The sequence below is a fragment of the Notamacropus eugenii genome, chromosome 6, assembly GCF_028372415.1.
Source record: "Notamacropus eugenii isolate mMacEug1 chromosome 6, mMacEug1.pri_v2, whole genome shotgun sequence".
In the NCBI taxonomy this organism is placed as follows: Eukaryota; Metazoa; Chordata; class Mammalia; order Diprotodontia; family Macropodidae; genus Notamacropus; species Notamacropus eugenii.
Genome location: NC_092877.1, coordinates 256226633 through 256244158, shown reverse-complemented (window position 1 = coordinate 256244158; position 17526 = coordinate 256226633). Strand labels below are relative to the sequence as shown.

Genomic DNA, 17526 nt, shown 5'->3' with positions numbered 1-17526 from the left:
TGTAAAACAGAAGGAAGCAATGGAAAGTAATATCAGTGTAAAAAGAAATTCTTGGAGAGACCCAGTTAAGTGGAGTCAGCCCAAAGAAGCTTAAAAATGAAAATAGAAAGACAAAAAACCAAAAGGAAAATATAAAAAATCTTCATTTTTTTTTCAATGACCTTTTTTGTGGGGGGCATCAAGCAACCTAGAACCAGCTCACTTATTAGACTAACATCCCAGTCCTGATTATGGTTATAGAGGAGGCAGAAATGTCACTAAATAGAACAAAGATGAGAAAAGCCCCTATATTAGAATAAATATGCTTAGAGGAATCTATAGTAGAGGCAACACAATTGTAAGGGTCTTGAGGATCTATTTATAATCTTATTTTTTTTTTAATTAGCCTTTACCTTTTAAGAGAAGATCTACTTTTTCTCCTACCCACTTCCTTCACCAACTCACCCCTATTGAGAAAGCAAAACAAATAAATCCCCATTATAAACAAGTATAGTTAAACAATACAAATTCTCACATTGCCCATGCGTGTATGTGTATGTATGTGTGTGTCTTTCCAAGTCTATTTCCTCTCTATCAGGAGGTAAGTAGCAAGTTTCAAAGTTGTTTGTCTTCATTCATTCAATTATTCATTTTACAATTGTGTTGTTAAAATTGTTCTTTTGGTTGTGCTTACTTCATTCTGTATCAGCTTATACAAATTTTCCTAGGTTTCTCTGAAACCCTCTGTTTCATAATTTCTTATGGCACAATGGTATTCTATCATATTCATATCATATAACTTGTTTAATCATTCCCAGATTGATGGTTACCATCTCAGTTTCCAGTTATTTCCTACCAGAGAAAGAGTTACTATAAATATTTTTGTTCATAAGAATTATTTTCCTCTTTTTTTCATCACTGTGGGAGTATAGATCTAATCATGGTATCACTGGGTCAAAGGATATTCATATTTTAAAAACTTTTAGGGCGTAATTCTGAATTGACTTCCAGAATAGCCCAATCAGTTCACAACCCCTCCAACAGTACCTTAATGTTCCTGCAATCCATGGCCCCTCCAGCATTCATCATTTTCCTTTTATTATCTGTCAGCTTTGCCAATCTGATAGGTGTGAAATGAAACCTGAGAGCTATTTGCATTTGCATTTCTCAAGTTATTAGCAATTCAGAGTATTTTTCATATATCTATTAATAGCTTGGATTTGTCCTTCTGAAAAATATACATATTCTCTGACCCTTTATCAGTTGACAAATGACTTCTGTTCCTAAAATTGTGAATGAGTTCCCTATGTATCTTAGAAAAGAGATCTCTATCAGAGAAACTTGCTGCTGAGGTGTTTTTCCTCACTTGATCTATTTCTCTTCTAATTTTATCTGGATTGGTTTGTTTTGTATAAAAACTTTTGGGTATTATATAATCAAATTTGCCTGCTTTACCATCTGTGATCCTCTCTATCTCTTTTTGCATAATGAATTCTTCTGCTTTCCATACCTCGTAAAGGTAATTTCTTCCTTGTTTTTCTAAATAGTTTTTGATGCCACTCTTTATATCTAAGTCATGTACACATTTGGAATTCATTTTGATATAGTTTAGTTTCTACCACACTGCTTTCCAGTTTTCCCAATAGTTTTTGTTTAATAGAAAGGGTTTATCAAACATTAGGTTCTGTGCTCATTTATTTCTGTATATTACATATCTAATTTGTCTCACTGTTCATTTTCCTCTTCTTACCAAGTACCAAATTGTTTTGATAATTACTGATTTTTTAATACAGTTTGAAATCTGGTACTGCTAAACCCCACTCCTTCCCATTTTTTCCCTCATTAATTCCTTTGAGATTTCTGACCTTTTGTTTCCCCAGATAAATTTTATTATTATTTTTTCTAGATCTATAAAATGATATAGTTTGGTAGCTTGATTGATAAGACATTTAATGAGTAAATTAAGTTAAGCAGTGGTTTAATTTTTGTTATATTGGTCCAACCTATACATGAGTAATTAATATTTTTCCAGTTATTTAGATATGAATTTACATAAAAAGCATTTGTAGTTGTGTTCATATAGTTTGTATGTATGTTTGAGTTGGTAGGTAGCCTCTCAACTGCTTTATGTAATTATTTAAGATGGAATTTCTTTTTCTATCTCTTCCTGTTGGATTTTATTGGTGACATACAAAAGTGTTCATAATTTGTGGAAGTTTTTTTATATTCTTCATCTTTGGGGAAGTTGTTAGTTGTTTCAATTATTTTGTTAGTTGAATCTTTGGTGTTCTCTTTGGAAATCATCAGAGCATCTGCACAAAAAATTAATCTTGTTTCCTCTTTGCTTATGCTTGTTCCATCAATTTCTTTTTCTTTTCTTATTGCAATAGTTTGTATTTCTAGCACTGTATTGAACAATAATAGTGATAATGAACACCTTTGCTTTACCCCTGATTTTATTATAAAGGCATCTAGCTGATTGCCATTGTTGATAATGCTAGTTTGTGATTTTAGATAGATATTATAAAGAAAGAAGGGAAAGAGGGGAAAGGAACAAGCATTTATTAGGCTCTGACACAGTGCCAGACACTGTGCTAAACACTTCACAATTTTAATTCAAATAATATACAAATATTCAAATGTTTTCCAGTGTTTTTAATAGGAATGGATCTTCTTGTCAAAAGTTCTTTCTGCAAGTACTGATATCATCATATGATTTTTATTTGCAAATTATCTTAAGTAGGAGTAATAGCAGGGGGCAAAATTCAGGCTTTATTCGTTCGGCAAAAAATAAAGTGACAGAGAATATAAAAAAAAGAAAAACCTATATGCCTCTTCTCCTATTTATATAAAATGTTAAAGGATCATCTGCACGTGCATTGAGGGTATCCTTGATAATATATTAAACAGTCAGGCTTTCAGAAGTAATATTATATCTTAGACCACATGTTTTTCATCACACAACTGACCAAAAGAGATAGAGAATATAAAATTCTACTGTGCTTTTTGTTTGTTGATTAATTTTTGAAGCATTTAATACAATGAAACAAAACACTGCTTTGTGTTCTTTTCCATCAAGGTTTCTTCTAAGATTTTCTTCATGAAAAGTATCCAAGATTCCTTTAGAGATGTAACAGAAAAAATCTGATTCAATGACTCACAAACATTTGGCAAAAGCATAAAATGGATATCTGCTTAGCAAAGGAAGCAGCAGCAGCAGTAGTAAGTAGTAGTAGTAGTATTAGCAATAGTAGTATTAGTATTAACAGAAGCAGCAGCAGTAGTAGTAGCAGCAGTAATAGTAACAATAATAACTTACATTTGAACAGGGCTTCCTGGTTTGCAAAGTGAAACCCTTTAAGATAGGTGTCATTTTTATTCCTTTTTTACAGATGAGGGGGGAAATGATTGAAGGAAGTTAGATGATTTCTTGCATCATATAACTGTCTCAAGCAAGTATTACTCCATCAACCAATGAATACTTATTAAATACCTTGTGTGTTCCGAGCTCTGTGCTAAGAACTAGAGATGCAAAAACAAAAGTAAAATAGTCCCTGTCCTTGCTATCATGCATCAGATCCACTGAAAAGCCCAAAGGTGAAGGATTCCCTATGGAAGCTGATGTACTCCAGATGTTCTTGTCTATGGATAACATTAGTTAGGTCACATTAAATCCTTAGATGCTGAGGGGAGGGGGGTCTCTGAAGATATTCATAGCCACACACAAAATTTGTTCAACCATTCACACAGGGAGGAAAAAGTGGATGAAAAATATTTATTGTCCAGATTAGAATTTGCTTTTGTGTCGACAGCTTATAGAACTCATCAACCAGTACATATATGATAATCATTCATTGGTAAGAATGAGGGATAACTGGTAGTTAGTCTTTTTTGCTTTACTGGTTTCCACATGGTGGGAAGAGAAAACAAAGAAGGTCTTCATCATGTTGGTTGGATTTCCCAGGTGAACTTGGAGGACACAGATGAAGTTGCATAGTGTGGACTCTGTGAAGCTCTTTTTGCTCCTCCTACCTGTTTATGTACTCCCTGGCATCTATGGAGTATTCCTGGAGAACTGGCACCTCTGCTCATGCACCTTTGGTATCCAACTCATCACCTAACTTTCACCTGTGGCCCAGTGACTACAACCCAGAAAACCATCTTGGCAGACAGGCTAAATGTGGTTGAGAATAACCCACAGGGCTCAAGTCCAACAATGAATTAGGGGGATATCCACCCCAAGCAGGTGAAGACTTCCCCCAGTGGAATGGGAGAATGAGAGCAATTTGTTCCAACACCTGTGAAAGTGACTGAAGTAGATGCTGTGTATCTCTTACAGCATGGTCACACATCAAGGTCATTCATGGCATCCTGGACCATTTCCAGTCATCTTGACATTTGTCTTGTCATTGAACTTTGATGACTCTGGAAAAGAGTGAGACTTACAACTTTGTGTACTCTGCCTCATTTAAATCCAATTCACCCTCAAGTCAAGACATCACCCCATGATGTCATTGACCTTCTATAAAAAGGAAAGGCTAACAACAATCATTGTATTTACTATAAAAATTTCTATTTGTTTTCTACATACTAAGTATATACTTAGTGTAGTATGTAGAATATATAGAGATGTTTTCTCCTCTGTTAGACTATAAACTCCTCTCAGAAAAGAACTGTTTCACTTTTTCCTAGTGTTTAGTACAATGCTTGGTTCTTTGAAGGGGCTTAAAAAATGATTATTGATTTTTTTAAGCAGTTGATAGATTGTTGAGATCTTCACTAGGAAAGGAGATATTCATAATTGCATTTCAGCATTTAGCATTTGAGTAGTCCATTAGGTATGATGAGAACTGCGATCTGCAGAGCCAATTATAACTTTTAGAAAATGATGCTTGTTGACAGAAAATATTAGAATATGCACAATCTCCTCTCAGTTGAGCATTTTCATTTCAACATAGGTGCTTGCCCCACTTCTTAATTATTTAAAGAGGCAAACTATAACCCAAAACTTGATATTTTCAGGCTAAATACCTTAAAGTCTATGTATCATAGATCATAGATTCAGATCTAGAAGGGATCATTTATTCCAACTCTTTCATTTTATAGATGTGGAAATTACTTTTTAACAGATATAGTTTTTCTTTTCATCCAGTAACTACAGTGACTAGTCATAGATCTTAATGATTCTATTTCCTAAATATTTTAAAATTATGCATTTGAATTTTTTTTTCCAGTTTTGCAGTCCAGAGGTAAGATATCCCATGATACAGTTATATGTAAAATTTTCTAAATGACCATGAAAGAAGAGAATGAGTTAGCAAAGAAAAAAGCAAAAATGAAGAGATAAATTTAACTGATGGTAAGAATTTTATCTATCCAAACACTAATTTTACAATGTCAGATCTTATAACTAATACTGTACACTAAGCAAATCATTAGGAGGAAAACATACTATATTATATACCTACCTGGTACATAGGAGGCTCTTAGTAAATGTTTGTTGATTGACTGCAAACATTTAGTAATACGATAAAATAATTGATAGAGTAATTTCTTTTCTTTTTGTTGTTTAAAATATGCTATATTTGGATAAAAAACAGGAAGCATTTCAACTGTAGGAGTATTACAGAAACATTTAATCTTATAAAATTACTTGCAGCTATATCAAGTGACAAGAACAAAATAATTAAAATGAAAATAATTTTAAATGGCATATTCTACCCAAATCTTCTCAAGACTAAGAGAATATAGAATATATTTTAAGACAGTGAAATTCTATTAAGTAGTTGTGCTAAATTATCAAATTTTTCCAATTTAAGCTTTATAGATCCTAACACCATAAGATTTAGAATGGGAAGGTATTTAAGAGATAGTATTTAAGAAATCAATTAATCTTGTCCTTTCATTTTACAAATGAAAATGCTACAGCCCAGGCAGGGGAGGCGACTTGTTGAGGATCATAGCATAACTATTATTCACCACCCGATTTTAAGTCTCTCCAATATCTAGATCACACACAGACACGAGAGGCTATATTTTGTGATCTTTCTTTCCTTACTTTCCTACAGATAGTAATATCTACTTCCATACTTATCTTTCTATTTATTTTGCTTATAGATGTCTTTATTTTCTCCCTCATTAAAATGAAAGTTCCTTGTGGGTAAGGATTGTTTCATTTCTCATATGTGTATTCCCAGAGTAATACAATGTCAGGTCTATAGTGGGTGTTTAACAAATAAATATCTGCTGATCGAGTGATTTAATTCTATATTTCTGAAATGCCATTAATATGGCTACAACCTTCAATGATGCTCATTACAAGCTTTCTCATCCTGTATAATTGTTGTCCTTATATTATATATTTCCAGAGAATCTAGTTAACCCACTACAGGATTCCTCTCTAATTTTTAACATTAAATTCAAAGGAAGGAATGATAGTCAAGTAAAAAAAAAATCACATTTTAGTGTTACTATGTCTATTTATCAATTAACTTCATTTCTTTGGGGTTTTATTGTTTGTGATGACCTTTGTTACAATATCTAGTTAATTAAATATTCTTTCATGACTTTTTTTTTAGATTAAGAGCAAAAAAAAAAAATTAAGTGTAATACTGATTCTCATCTCAGTGTATCATTAAAGAAATATCAACAAATTGGTTAAGAAAAGCTACCCAACTTCTCTTCCAAGTGGACCCTTGTGTTCAGCCAAATAACTTTTGTTCTCTGTATATTAGCAACTGTTTTGAGAAATAAGCTCCTGCAAGGTATGTTCAAGTCTTACATGTCCCATCTAGCCAAGCCAGGGGCCAAGTCAACATACTTCATTATAATCTCCTCTAATAGTTCCTAAAAAAAATACAGCAAGGGGCATTTGCCAAATTAGACTGGGATTTAAGAATTTTTCAGGTCACTCATTAAATAAGTGCGAAATATTTGCTAGCCACTGATAAGGGCTAATACATATGTTTATGGTTTATATTATCATCATTTTTTAAATCAAGTGAGAATGATCCTTCAAAATTTGTTGTTAAGTAATTTTGGTTTTATTTTGGTGAAATATCTGTGAGTCTACTAATTTAGTATTTGTCTTTCATGCTACTCATTCATAAGTATATAGAAGTCTTCAGTTCAGCAGAGAAAATTCGACTATATGATTGATTGTAAGTCTGTATGACTGCAGTAAAATGGGTTGTAGTTAAAGTGAATATGGTCTGTCTGGTTTATTATCCTGTTATGAGAGTGGCCAAACCAGTGCTTATGGATAGCAGCTGCATACCTTTACTATGAAGATCACTCAGGCCAAACCAGACAGGCAACATTTTAAAGTCCTGGTGTAGGCTGCAGTTATCATGAAGGCTCAACCTTAGAATGAACCAATACATGGGAAAGAAGAATGCAGCAAACATTTGAATTCTTCAGAATTGCCACCACCAGTTTTATGGGAAAAGCCCCAAAATGACTGGGTCCTGGGGCAAAAGTGAGTTTGTTTTAGGTATCCAGGTAATTGCCTCAATTCTCCACTTCATTTTGTGTCTATAGACATAACTTATGTGTCCATATGTCCTGCTTGCAAGAGAAGTAGAAAACCAAAGAGGATTTTAAGCACCTAAAGATGTTTAACTCTTTCGGAGAAATTGACTTGTAATCTTTGATTTCATGTCAGATCTCCAAGCAGTTCTTACTTCAAAGCAGGCTGTATACTTGACTCCAAGACGATAAGGTTTAGTAGTTAGTCTCTGCAGATCAACTTCTTCCAAAAGGCAACTAAGTGGGCTCAAACACTAGACCTGGAGTCCAAAAGACTTGAGTTCAAATTAGACTTCAGATATTTTGTAGCTCTTTGACCCTGGACAAGTCACTTAACTTTCATTTACCTCAGTTTCTTCAATTATAAAATGGGAATAATGAAAACACCTACCTCCCAGGGTTGTTGTTAGGATCAGATGAAATATTTGTAAAGTGTTTAGCACAGTGTGGGTGCCATAAAGATGCTTAGTCCCTTCCCCCCCAAGAGTTCTGCTCAAGACGCTGATGCCACCTGCTCTCTCAGAACCCTTCAGATAAGAGGTTAAGTGGCTTGTAGTGGAAACTACTATAAATGAAACCCTCTGTGTATTAAACTTTTCAACATTTGGTCCTACAGGTTTAAAGGCCAGCCAACTGTCAGTTAAGCCCATGAAATTCTTCACTATCAAATGCCATATGTTAAACACTGCAAAGTGCAAATTCACTTATTTGATAACATTCACATTTTAGATTTAATTCTAGTATCTAGTAGTCCTTGATCCAGTAGAAAAAAACACAACAAAGTAACAAGTTGGTTGAGTTAGGCAAGCTGTTTTTTTCCCCTGCTTTGGACCTCTCCTGCTTTCACAGACAGATATTAAACAATCTCCAGAGCATGCTCCAACATGGCAGAAATTTGGCAGAGCCTTAAATCTCCTCCTCAAAAGATATAAATGAATGTTTTTAAGTAAGAACTAAGTTGACAGCCATTCTAAGATGAAGGCCAAACACAGATGACCCTTTCCACAGAATATTTTTGCAAAAAGATCAATTTGAAACATCAACATCTTAATCAACATAAAAGAATATTTCCTTTAAACGTTTAGTCATTTCCATTATGCTATTGGTTAGCAATTACATTGTTAGCTAGTCATATCACTGGAAAGACTTTAGCCATTAGCTTATATATTCATTTCATTTGTGATGCAAAATTTTTGTTTTTTTTTAATAGAAAGTTTAAGAATTTAAAGAGCCATTGCAGCAAACCTCAGTTCCCTGGGGTGAGATGTTCTGATCTTGAAAGCAACAATCTTTTAAAAACTCCCTCTCAAGCAAGCAGCATAAACTACAGCACTGACTGCTTTCAACTTATACCCAATTTTCCCCATTCTTGCTAGGCATTCTCATTCAGTGAAGGAATGAGCTACAATGTTTAAAATGTTGTTTAGTAACTTTATTTTCCACTGATCTCTAAGCAAATTGTCTTTTTTTGTGATAGAATATATAAATGCTACATTATTACCCACTTTGATTTGATAGTGTCATAAATGCTAAGTAGAGGCTTATAGTTCTTCTGGTTCACCACAGTGCTGTTCAGTTGTTTCAGTCATGTCTGACTCTTTGTGACCCCATTTGGAGCTTTCTTGGTAGAGATACTGAAGTTGTTTGCCATCTCCTCATTTTACAGATGAGAAACTAAAGCTAACAAGCTGAAGTGACTTGCCCAGGGTCACACACCTACTAAGTGTCTGAGGAGGGATTTGATCTCAGGAAGATAAGGTTTCCAATTTCCAAGTCCAGTGCTTTATCCATTGTGCCACCTAGCTGTTTCATAACAGCATGGATCTAAATTCTAGCAAGTAGTCTCTGAATGTTGAGAAACAGAGAACCCTTCCTAGCCATTTTTATACCGGAAAGAACCATATGCATACAAGGTAATGTTTCTAAAGAACCAGATCAAGGCTTGCTATTTTTATTTGTGAATCTTGAAAACTTTGTGTTGTTCTCACAACCAGACCCCAAACTTGGACCACTATTTAAATTTGGCTTTAAGAATTATGGTATCCAGTAACTCAACATCAAATTTTTTCACTAAACAAATTCTCAAATAATTTAATCTTTTTCTTGGAGAGGGTTCAGAATAAACTGAAGGTCTTTCACGCTATGTCTGAATTTAGGAGGATATAATTCCTCGAAAGTTGATTTTAAAAACAAAACAACTCTTCCCTCACCCCCCTTTATAAAAAAAAAAAACTCTGCACTAAGACCTTTAAACTTAAGAGATAAATACGCATATCAGGAAATGATAGATTTAAAAGACAAGTAAATCATTTCCTAGACTTTTGGCAAAGTAAAGTTTCTAATCTCAGCAAATGGAAAAAGTCACAAAGCCACAAAGCAAAAACCTTATTCAAAATAAGGCTCCATAAACATTTTACTCAGTGTCTACTATGTGCAATGCACATAGTATGACACACAGATTAGCGTTCATCTCTTTCACAGAGCTTATGCTTACAAAAAGTAATTCCAAAACAACGAGCTATGGGCCATTGTCTACAAAGAAACTTTGGCAGATGTCTGCATAATTTAATCAGTTAAGACAGCCAATCCAGGCTCTTCAAGTGGACTTCTTGGCTTAAATTTTTAAGCTGACACATAGGCTGTATCTACATAATGCCAAACATCTGAATCAAAACTAAAGAATTCAATTAATCATCCAGATGTTTTCAAATATTGGATATTTGGTATGCAGTTTATTTCATACAGCCAAATATGATGAAGAGGTGGGGGTCACTATTCAACCGATGCTTTCTGAGCATTTTCTTTTCTTTTGGCAGGGTGAATTATTCAAGTAATGACCTCAACTTACCAATTTATGCATAAAGTAAGCCTAATTATTATTATCATTTTTGGTGGTCTAATGACCTACTCAAGTATTTGAAAGTCTACTTTACACCCAATGAAGTGACGAGAGCATCAATAATGATGTACAACATTGACTCCCACCACAGACACATGTTTTGCTTGAGTCACCAAGGTAAACTGGCTCATTATCTATTGCACTTTGATAGTGATGGCCTGGTCATGTCAAAAATAAGTTGTGAAAATTTTTTTTTGTCCCTAATTGTTAGAAATCTCATAGCCAGATTTTTAATCTCACAGAAACAGAGGGAAAAAAAGACAAACAGCCCAGTTTAATTTCAAACGTTAATATATTTTTCTATTTTATATTGAACATATGCATCTGTAACCCCTCACTTGCAGCAACTATCACGTCCTCATAAAAGGGGTGAAATTTGTAAGATGCCTCTTAAAATAAATATTCTTCTTCTTTATAAAATAATAAAACTTCAAATAAATATTCTTTACACTAAACAATATGTTGAAAAAAATTAGAAAATAAAGGTTGAATTTTACTGTAACTGTACAATATACATGAAGTCCAAAGGGAAATCAGAGTCTTGCAATAAAGGCTTTCTGTAAGGCAAAATACAATCTAAAAACATACTGATTGATTCACATTCTTCCGAATGTACAACATATTAGTATAATATTTTGTGACTGTGCCATGTATTATGGCACAACTTGTTTTTTCACAGTTGCAAATATTATTGTATATACAAAAATATAGCACATTATCTCTGGCAGAAAACAATGGAAAAAGAAGTCATTTGCTAATTTACAAACTTTGCAAGTACTATTCACAAATGATAAAGTTGCCTAGGAGTGTCTGTGTTGCTTTAGCTTATGCAATATGTGGGTCACCAGGTTCTGTATCCCATATTTTGAGCTCCATTAGCTGTGTTCTAACAAGCCTATCAGTTAAGATGGCACACGCACAAAAAAAGCATTTCACTGCAAACAGCAAAGTATATCCCAACCCTTACTAACAGTGCCAAGATTATAACTGTTTTAGTTGGTTGCATATGTGTTAAGAGAGAAAGAGAGGGAGGGAGAGAGGGGGGGGGGGAGGGAGAGAGAGGGAGAGGGAGAGAGAGAGAGAGAGAGAGAGAGAGAGAGAGAGAGAGAGAGAGAGAGAGAGAGAGAGAGAGAGAGAGAGAGAGAGTTCTTATTACTGCAGTATTCCTGATTAATGATGCTATGTCGGTTTTTCAAAGTTCCTAGGTGGGACACTGGGAACTCTGCAGCAAACTGTGTTTGAGTTTTTACAGCGGCACCCAGGCCTGTTAACTCGGTCATAACAGCCCTGGCACAACTTAAGGCAACCCTTGGCTGGAAGATAACACCACAAACAAGGCAGAAAGAGAGACATGACCCCCATGGCAGACCACCGAGTACAGCAATGAGACTGACTGCAAGAGCAGGGGTTGTCAGCACAGTTATCCTCATCATCACTGGAGCAGTGATAGAAGAGGCCTTTCACACAGCATACACAAGTCCCATAGTCAATCACGTTCTGAGCTGAGCAAAGACACTGTTTGTCACAGATCCAGTCTGATGGCAGAGGCCTTGGATAGGTGCACTCTTTACATTTGCACTTCCCACAATCCTCACACCTGTAGGCATGCATACCCAAGTCTTCCTTGCTCAGGGGCTTCAGTTCACCTGGCTTGAGCTCAGATTTGGGCTGCACCCGGATTATCCCATCAGCCACTAGCCCTGAAGAAGAAAAGGATGATCCTAAAAGTCTTTGTTCAGAGGAACTACTACTGGTACTTGTCCTCGTACTGCTTCTCGACCCTGTACTCACAGTGCTAATGGATCGAGACAGAGGTGCTCGAACAAAAGAATGTGTCTGTGAATGCTGGACCCTGCTAAGCTGACGCTGCTCAGTAAATCCATGGAGTCTTTCATTTTTGTGTTGAGTGGAGGGTCGAGGGGCAGGTTTGACCCCAGGTCTTGGAGCTACTGTAGGTCCCTCGGTATACTCATTTGTGTTTCGAATGGCCCTGATCTGGTCCAGTGACAACACGTGAACCTGCTGGGTGAGAGCATCTCTCAGGTCAGGCTCCCCATGCTGCCTGCCACTGTCACGGGGAGCCTGTAACAAGGGCTGGGACCCACTGCCATTCTGAGCTCTTGTCTCCATCAGGATTCTGAAGGGTGATCACTCCAGCAGGCTTAGAACACATCTGAACTCCTGCAGGAACAAAGAGAAAATGGTTCACTATGACACATGATTAACTCTTCAACTACCTGAATGAGTCTTTGCTTCACAGGCCCTTATTAAAAAAATGCTATTTGGAATAGGAAAACTGGTCATTCTATCAAGCGTTCAATACAAGATATGAAAGGAAATTTTAATGTAATCTTTGCTTTTTTAAAATTCTTGATTTTAAAGGAAAAAATGGTATAATAAATTCTTTGTACCACAGATAATATAAAACATGGTAAAATTTTGCTCCAACTAACGTTCCCAGGAAAACACTGAACTACAGGGAAATGAAATTTCAAATGTTTTAAGCCAACATTGTAACCCCAAATTTCAAAAGTCTAAAGCTTTTTAAAAATAAAAGAAGTGTCATGCTTGGCTGTTGAGTTGCAATTCTGCTTTTAAACATCACTGAGTATATGTAATTCAGGAAACCTTAAACTCTTTACCTCCAAGTATCTTCTTTTACATTTCAAATATCCTAAACGACTGTTTTGTAATATTCTAATTTGGTATTAAGCAGTTTTTTATTTCAGAAAATATATTTCTTATCATTAGTTTTCTACAGTTATGAGAAAATTATAGATAAAACTTAACCATCTATCATCCCCAAACTGATCACTGAAGGACATATCAATATAAACCCTATTAGCTGGAAGCACCATGCAAGTCAAAATCTTATGCTATTGAGCGAAAAAACACCAAATGCACAGTTTGCAGAATGACAGAAATACATACAGGGGAAGAACTGTTATTCTGTATTTCAAGTAAAGAACTAGTTTTCTAACTAATAGTCTTTCCCAGATAAAAGCAAAGCCTCAAAATTGTTTACCTTGAAATCTCCTTAAATCTGCTTATTTACATAAAAATACAAATAGTCACATACATTAAAGTTATTCTTAAGTGACTCAAACCTAATCTACTCTTAAAGGAAAAATAGTGTGAATTGAGCATTCCAATTTCTTAAAACTGCAAGCCCCCTGCATAACATTCAATGATCATACCTCCACCTTTTTCCAAATCTGAGTGAAAATGAATTTTTTTAAAGTCAAAAAAAATTGGCCTTTGCCCTCTAGAAGAGAAAAAAAAACCTGTTTGAACCACGCAGGTGACATACACCTCTAAATCCTTAACAAGGCAGATCTGGAAACTGGATCTCCTCACCTTAAACAACAGAAAAGCAAAAAAAAAGAGAGAGAGAGAGAGAGAGAGAGAGAGAGAGAGAGAGAGAGAGAGAGAGAGAGAGAGAGAGAGAGAGAGAGAGAGAGAGAGAGAGAGAGAGAGACAGCACTGCTCTTTTCTTCCACTTCCTTTATCAGCTTCATCTTTGCCCAAAACAACGTACCCAGCAGGTGGGACCCAGCGGCAACCCCTGGGACTTTTCTCAGGGCTGACTGACGCTGCAAATGCGACAAGCTGGCTCACAAATGCAGACCACTTCTAGATAGACAGGCAACATCCCGGGGTGCAGGGGGAGGGGGAGGGGAGGGCGGGGGGCACTTCTGAAGTCGATTTGTCACGAAACCAAAGACCACACTTCCTTTTCCCTCGGCTCTGCCCCCGCCCCCCACCCCTCACCCCCACAGATGCCAGGAGTTTTCCCTGCAGTCTCTGGCTTAAGGGAAGCGTCTAGCAATACTTTTCTCATTCAGAGAACTTCCCTTGAATACATTTCAGGTCCTTTGACCTCCTAGGCAGCCGGAACACCATGCGTGACTACACAGCCTCTGGACCCCCCTCCACCCCAGACTTCGCTACTTTGTATGCATAGGCATTACAAAATGACACCGAATTTAAGCAAACCACCCCCGAATTTAAATACATTAAGAAAAAAAAAATCTCGCCCTTCAAAAGTCATTTGACTTGACAAGTCAACCTCCTTAAAACTTGCATCGACATTAAATCCGTAATAAATTTGCCTCATTTCCCCATCTTCCATCTATTGCACTAAGACTGGGGCGTCCTTGTGTGCATGTATACATGCGTACATATGTATATAGGCGTGTATACACGTACATATTTACAGAAAGGGGTAGATATGTCTATACATCCTTTCTTTGTGTCCCCAGCGCTCAGCACAGTACTTGGCACATAGTAGGCTTTTAATGCATTCTCACTAAGAGTAACTATAGGATTGGAAACACTTTAAAAAAATAACAAACAAACAAAAATTCTTAGGAGGGTTCATTTCAAGAGCAAAACCTTAATCCATACAGCTAGGAGACTAGCAGAAACGTTCCCGGGGCGCGATGTGGGGAGGGGGTGGGGGAGAGTGCTAGGGGGTGCTGGGGGTGCTGGAGTAGAGAACAGACTCGGGTAATCTGGTCGCTCTACAGGCGCAAAGCTCTTTCTGCCCGCAATGGAAAAATCGCATCTAGCGAGGATCAAGCAGGTTGTAAAGGCAAAGGGAAAACATTCTGGCCAGTGAATTTCTGTTCGGCTCTATCCCTGCTGCCTGGATATCTCAACCCCCTTTACAGCACCCCTCTCCCCACCCCGCAACTCAGCACCTCCTCTCCTCTTCTCCCCCACCCCCGTTCCTTCTTTGAAAGTACTCTGAAACCCCCATTAAGAGCTGAGAGTGTGTGATCCGACTATGGATTAGGGGGAAAGGACTTCACAGCTGGGGTGGGGCAAAGCTGACACACAAACAGCCTTCAGGAAGAATGTACCCCCAAAGTTTCCGATATGTATTTTTTTTTCAACCAAAAGCTGACTTAAAAGGCTAAAAATATACTCAAACCCCAAACTGGCCTCTTTTATCAACAACTGACCAGAGAATGGAAATGGAAAATGATGGTGAGCCCTTGATTACTTTCTTCCGGTGCTAGAAGGTGGGTCGAAGTAAAAAAAAAAAAAAAAAGAAAAAGATGACCTATATTCGACCATATGGGGGGGATTGGGGGTAGTGGCGGAGCTGATGGTGGGAGAAAGGAGCACACTTCCGAATTGCACAGACCCAACACAGTAATCCTCCAGTACAGAAACCTGGATTGCCTATCAAGCACTGCTATCTAGTTACATTCAGGGCTGGAGATAAGAGGGTTCCTTCCCTGAGCTGCCCACGTTAGCATTTTAATGTGGGTTGTACGTGATTACCCACGCGAGGAATGTAAAATGCAGAAAATAAACCACCCTGGAATCTAGTCAATGCCTTCAACAGGATCTAGCAGGAATTTCCTTCCCTCAAAGATGAGGAACAGGTTATATAAATCTGGGCGTTTAGCTCCGTGACCGGTGAAACACAATTAACTTTTTCTGGGGGGTAGGGGGGTGGGTTGTGTGTTTGTGACACAAGTGTGCGTGTGACACGAGTTCATTAAACTCGGAGCAAGTGAGCAGACATTTCTCGCAGCAAAAGCCTAAACGTGAGTGTAAGATTTCCGCCGCCTAAACTGTGCCTCACCCCCCCCCCCACGTCTCCCCAGCACAGAGGATGGGGGCTCCCAGACTCCAAAAGTCGGTTTGGCAGAAAGGGGGGGCTCTGTAGAACACGGGGTTCCCCACGGCGAAAAGCAGCCAGCTAGGAAGTACGTGCAAAAACCGCCCCCTCCAACTCCCCCCCCCCCCCAAAATCCCTCAAGTGGAGTCAATTTTCTATGACTTCCCTAGGGGAACCTGCTAGATGGAAAGAAAAGGAATGGATGTGGGGGACTGATTGAAAGCTTCAGGCTTACCTACACCTACTTCATGTTTCCTGGAATAAATGGCTAAAGTTAGCCGGGGCGGAGAAGGGGGCAGGAGAGTGGGGGAAGAGGCATAAAGTATCTCACCGTGATCGCGGCTCTGCACCAACCCCTCTCTCCCTTGTATTTTCTTCTTCCTGTGGTTTGCAAATAAATCCAGCCCTAAAACAAACTTTTGCTTTCCAAACTCTGCTTCAGTCCAACTTGCAAGCCATCAGAAGGCGAAAAAATAGAAAAGAAAAGAAAATCCAACGCGAAGAAACCCGCCGATAGATTCAATTAAGGAAAAGCACTCCGGGTGAAGGGCGAAAGGTGTTTTCCCCCCCTCTTTTCCTAAAACAAGAAAACCCCCAGGAGTAGTTCCTCTTTTTTTTCTCAATGAACAGAAGGCCGGATCGCCAACAGCAAGTCCCTCGGTTGTTCTGTCCAGTCGCTAGGACGGTACAAGAAAATGACCCGAAAATGAAGCGAAGCAAAATCCCCAAGTTTCGTCTCGACCTCCTCCTGGCAGGCGCAGCCTGTGCAGTGTGCAGTCGTTCCTGCCCGTGAAAGCTGGCGGCAGCTGCTCTCCACTCTCCGGCTTCCTCCTCCTTTTCCCTCTCTCCTTTTCTCCCTCTCTCTGTGGCAGGCAGCTCTGTGGTTTGCAATCTGGGCGTTTCGGAGGAGCAACAGCGAGTTTGTGGCGGTGGTTGTTGTTGTGTGTTTGGAGGAGGAGGAGGAGAGGGGGGAGGAGGGGGAGGAGGAAGAGGAGGAGGAGGGGGAGGAGGAGGAGAGCGAAGAGGAGGAGGAGGAGGGCGAGGAGGAGAGGTGGAAGGAGTGGAGGAGGATTGGAGATCTGGGCTGGGGGGGGCTCAGCGTTTTTTCTGCTCTCTTTTCTTTCCGGAGGAGGTAGGGATCTCGGCAAAAGCAGCAGCAGTAAATGGCGTCATGTGGATCTGAGGAGGAACAGAGCAGTTGTTGTCCCAGAGGATATATCGCATCCGGTCCCAGCTCATTGGCTCTGCGGGGCTACATTCACTCATACTCCCAGAGCCCTGCCAGCGCTCTCAGCCGCAGGAGGCATTCAAAAGGGCAACTGCGCGGAGCGAGTGAACGAGGGAAGGGCTGGCGACTCGCTGCAACGGCAGCCGCCTCTTCGGGGCCCATCCACCCCACTAAGTCGCTGGCAGGGGCGGCAGTCGCAGTTCCACATACAGTTTGCTTGAACCGAGAGCCATTCCACGCAGTGCAGTGTCAGTGTAT

General features: G+C 38.4%; 1 protein-coding gene across 1 annotated transcript; it reads right to left on the bottom strand.

The window, feature by feature from the left end:
* Window positions 1-10678: 10678 nt before the first annotated feature.
* On the bottom strand, window positions 10679-17231 carry SPRY2 (sprouty RTK signaling antagonist 2). The gene is made up of 2 exons (XM_072622144.1): window positions 16372-17231; window positions 10679-12586 (listed from the first exon to the last, which is right to left on the bottom strand). Exon 2 carries the CDS (start codon window positions 12533-12535, stop codon window positions 11585-11587), a length of 951 nt encoding a protein of 316 aa, XP_072478245.1. The 5' UTR covers window positions 12536-12586; window positions 16372-17231; the 3' UTR covers window positions 10679-11584.
* Between the last annotated feature and the right edge of the window lie 295 nt (window positions 17232-17526).

Bases quoted from the DNA above. Each gene is read 5' to 3' on its own strand.
- SPRY2 (XM_072622144.1), bottom strand. From the start codon at position 12,535: ATGGAGACAAGAGCTCAGAATGGCAGTGGGTCCCAGCCCTTGTTACAG.